The sequence below is a fragment of the Solanum tuberosum genome, unplaced genomic scaffold (genome assembly GCF_000226075.1).
Source record: "Solanum tuberosum cultivar DM 1-3 516 R44 unplaced genomic scaffold, SolTub_3.0 scf00004, whole genome shotgun sequence".
Taxonomy (NCBI): domain Eukaryota; kingdom Viridiplantae; phylum Streptophyta; class Magnoliopsida; order Solanales; family Solanaceae; genus Solanum; species Solanum tuberosum.
This window is the reverse complement of record NW_006238930.1, coordinates 2621378-2626158: the sequence shown is the minus strand read 5'-3', so window position 1 is coordinate 2626158 and position 4781 is coordinate 2621378. Positions and strand designations below refer to the sequence as shown.

The 4781-nt window shown below is 34.9% G+C and overlaps 1 protein-coding gene across 1 annotated transcript in view; it reads right to left on the bottom strand.

The window, feature by feature from the left end:
- The window catches only part of LOC102579143 (ferredoxin-thioredoxin reductase catalytic chain, chloroplastic), a 9811-nt gene extending 5637 nt beyond the window's left edge, over nt 1-4174 (bottom strand). Inside the window, exons 1-2 of the mRNA XM_006338459.2 lie at nt 3909-4174; nt 3267-3379 (exon numbers count right to left, since the gene is read on the bottom strand). Of these exons, the coding sequence (XP_006338521.1) occupies nt 3267-3379; nt 3909-4014 (219 nt within the window). The 5' untranslated portion in view covers nt 4015-4174. The remainder of the gene's footprint in view (nt 1-3266; nt 3380-3908) is intronic.
- Nucleotides 4175-4781: the final 607 nt, after the last annotated feature.

The following is a 4781-nucleotide window of genomic DNA, read 5'->3' as shown; positions in this document are numbered from 1 at the left end:
CCCCCATTTACTACTCTTTGCACTTGATGTGACCCTTTATTTGCATTTCAGTTTACTTTTGCTTATCTTGCTCAGTCGGCCGATGATGCCTACTGGGTACCTGTTGTTTTGGTACTCATGCTACGCTCTGCATCTATTTCGTGATGCAGGTCCGGGCACTAGCAGCCAGCGTTAATCGAGCGTGGAGTAGACTTATCCGGACACGGGGGTGAGCACACGGCGTTTTGTACTATTTCAGTCTCCATCTGTATATATAGACTTGTCTTTTTCCTTTCGAGACAGTCCAGTTGCTGTTGTCCAGTTTTGGGACTTGTACTCATTTTGTAGTAGCTCTGTACTGGTGACTTCCAGGTTCTGGGAGGGATCTTTATTTGTATATATGTTTTTGGTTTGATTCCGCTTGTTTATATTGTTAATTTCCTACTCTTGTTTAGTTTCTACCCTCAGACCCATTACTTGTTGTTCCGGGTTACGGGTTGGCTTACCTACTGGTGGGTTATAGTAGGTGCCATCATGACTTGAGGAATTGGGTCGTGACATAAGGAATATAGAAACCACTATGAGTAGGGACAAGACATCATAACAAGAGCAGTACAAAACTATAAATCAACTATGCTCCACCAACGTGAATGTCTTTCTTATGCACATAAATCAGTCAAACGTGATATGCTTCTTATATGGATTTCTAGTAAAACATCTTAATAAGTTGTGAAAGTAAACAGTTCCCTAACTTAAAAAACCAGTTACCCATAAAATTGAACGGGTCGCTGTAGCAAAACTGCTTGAAAGGATAAGGATATTCCAATTAGTCATAGAGTATTCTCTGAATCTAGACTTAGGTCCTATACTTGACTAATCCCTCCGTCCCATATTTTTATTTTGAGAAGGTAACATTTGTGTATATTTGACTAAAATAGTACACAGGTTGTACTGAAACTATATTTACCTCTGTCCCATATGATGTAACACACTTTCCTTTTTAGTTTGTCCAAAAAGAATGACACCTTTCTCTTTTTAGAAACTATTACTCTATGATATGACATGTTGGAACCCTCGCCACCATTAATTTAAAAGGAAAAGATATGTGGTAACTCTAACCATCACTCATTTACAAGGATACTTTTGGTACTTTGCATGCATTTGACTTGCAGTTTCTTGTTCTTCGATTTATACTACTATCTGTTATTTCTTGTACTTTGACTGTACTATTATTTTGTTGTAGCTATTGTTCATTTTCTTTTAAGAATGCTTTGTAAGGTTTGCATACGCACTACCCTCCCTGACTTCACTTGCGGGATTACACTGGGTATGTTGTTGTTGTTGATAAAGAGTCTTTGTATAACATATATTCATTCATGTCCAGCCCCCAAACTTCATAAGTATCTTCTCGATTCAAATTTCTAAAATGTGATAGCTCTATTCTTTGTACAGCAACATAATTTGGAGAACCTCATAAGACACAAAGCATCCAACACCAAAAGGGAAAAGTCATACTGACTATCAAATAAAACTGATCTTACAATCACTAGAAATCAAACTAATAAAAGATACTAATAAGCCAAGTTCTGTCACACCCTTGGATACATCCTTATGTTTGATGCTCTAACAAAACCCAATAGGATACTTATCATAGTTGCATATAAGATTCACTTCTTTCCATAGGTTACTTTTGATGTGGATGAGGCTTTAATTTTGGCATCAACTTCCCATTCACCTCGGTTGTTATTGCTAATGTTTTTGGTATCATAACGTTATCATTGTATATTGGTGGGTAGCTATTATATCAATAAGTAAATGAGGGATGTAACCCAACACAACCAAGAACACCAAGAGGATCCTCAACTACCTAACACAGTCTAGAAGAGCACCTTCCATATTATCAAAAGACTTTTCCTTATGCGCGTGCCCCCATTGTATTGATGCTTCTAGTGTTCATAGCTCTCTTTCAATACAAAAGCTTTTCCATGGTTTGCTATCACATTACAACTTTTTAGTGCCGCTTCACAAAGAAAGGATTGCATTCTGTCCTGTTCCATCTCAAAAGAAGGACAGCATGTTGGACTGATCTTTGTGATTGGCTTGTATTTTGCAATCTACTAACTCCATCACAGTCACATTCTCTGAAACAACTTGAGATAAATCAATTCTTCTATCTTGTTTATGAGATGATAAAATCTATTCTTCTATCTGGTTTATGAGATGGTAAATCTTTTACTCACGTTATTAAAAGTTTCTCAATTTTTATTCCCTTCTTTGTGTTAAAAGTCCCTCTTACACCTCTCCTTTATTATATAACAAGCTTTGTGCTATTGTTCTCTCTTATCTCTCATTATAAGTCTTTGATATCCCCTCAGTTCAAGAATTTCCACATCTCCACAATTTTAAATTTATATGTTCACGAACTTACACAGAAATATGTTTCTAGAAGATACACAAAAACACACCTCAACCTAGAATATAAACTGAAGGATACCTGGGAAAAAGTGATTGGCTATTCAAGCTTTAAAAAAGAAGGTATCACTTTTTTTGATAAGATAATAAGACCAAAGTAGCACTTCTGAGCAACCAAACCACTATTCAACAATAATCAATCATCTATAGAAGCAACTTTTTGGAACTGAAATGATATCACACACTTGCAGCTTGTCCTAAACTGCATGTATACAGAATGTCATTATCTTGGAGTTAGTAAAACGACGATACAGTTTCCAAGCAGATACTATAAATTCTCACTTTATAGCCTAGGAGGGAGTATTCTAACGTTCAAAATATTGTATAAGTTGTCATACTCTGACTGCACTGTGCTTACTGATGACTTTTGGTCAATTTAACAGCATAAATATCTGTGAGAAATGGTAAATTTTCAACATGAAAGTTATTACTTTTACAGTAACTTACTTACCAGCTAACACAGAAAACCACGAGCTGAAATAGTGAGTTTGACATTAACCCACTCTGTTTAGTTGCTAATGCAGCAGTCACAAAATTATAGTGGCAAAACAAAACAATATTAAGAAGCTATCGAAGACAGCTTTCATGGAGAGGAAAGGCCCCAGTCCCAAATTCAATCCCTAAGACATAATCTCAGTAAGTAAAATAGAAAAGAATAATTAAGTGCCAAGCCTAGAGATTAAATGGAAAATAGGATCTGAAACACATACTAAAGACATAAACATACAAGTGAGTATAGTAAATGCACAATAGAGGTTACTATAAGCTGCAAGCAATAGAATGATCATTAAAAAGAGAACGGGAAAAGAAAGTACCTTGATGACCACAGAAGTAACACCTTTGTCCATGCAGAAATATGTTTCTGACCTGCGAGCATACTGCTCCGAGAATTTCCTCATGATTTCAACAGATTTCTCTGATGGCTCCACTACATATGCAAACAACACGCCCATGAAATTAGCCATTTCAGTAAAATCAATAGACCAACTTCTACTGAAATCGTTTATTTGATCTTCCCAATTATATTTTGATCTAGCTGAATAAATACGTATTATCATTTCTCGGAAGAAATCACAAGTAAATCTTTAGGTGCTTATCCCTGGTAAACAAAATGAGCCTTCAAGATCTATAACAGCAGTATATACACTCTAAACTCAAGACTAAAATGTGAAGAAATTAAAGCTCGAAACGTTATTAACATCCAATTAGTCTCCATGGATCGAATTTCAGGATCTTATCGCCATACGCAAACTAATAACTCAAAATCGAAAAGAGAAAACACTGAAATCGAAATAACATTGAATACGCCAACAAATACAAAAACAGAATTCACAGTTGCAAACACTAGCTAGTTGTTATTCACTAGCAATAAATCAAAGCATTTTATTTCCAAAAATATGGCAACCAAGAGGAAATCAGAAGAAACTATAAACCGTAGGAAGTTGAAAAATGAGTACTTTTGGCTACGGTGAGGCAGCGATGAGTAGAAGGCTTAGGACGAGTAGCAAAAGATGAAATTCCAAAGCCAACGCTGTAGGAGGTGGAAGCTTGAAGAGTTCTCATGGCGGATTCCGGCTGTTATTGCTTCGTTATCTCGTTTTTCGCTCCTACTTTCCGATTGAATCAAAAATGTGATTCTGTTAACCACCACAACTTCGGAAGGGAAAAAATCTCTTTCGTACAGCGTTGATATTTATATATTACTATCCGTTCTCTCCTTTTCTTTTCACCTAATATCTGAAGAAAAATTAATTAAATAAATTAATAAAAGGTCTCGCGAGCGCCACTCGTTGCAATATCGTGGGCGAAAATTACAGAGCCACTTGTTCACTCGCTTTACTTTACTACGTTACAGCAACTTCGTGTGGGCTTTTGGACATCTTTTCTATGAATGGGCTTTTCGACTCCATACCCCTACTCTTCTTTTTGAAAGTGAATTTTTCGGGTCATTTGCACATTTGTCCTATTTTGTGATTGTCTTTAATTAATGTCATTCATAACCAAAAAATAATAATTATATATATATATATATATATATATATAATTATTATTTTTTGGTTATGAATGACATTAATTAAAGACAATCACAAAATAGGACAAATGTGCAAATGACCCGAAAAATTCACTTTCAAAAAGAAGAGTAGGGGTATGGAGTCGAAAAGCCCATTCATAGAAAAGATGTCCAAAATCCCACACGAAGTTGCTGGAACGTAGTAAAGAAAATATATATATATATATATATATATATATATATATATATATATATATATATATATATATATATATATATATATATATATATATATATATATATATATATATATATATAT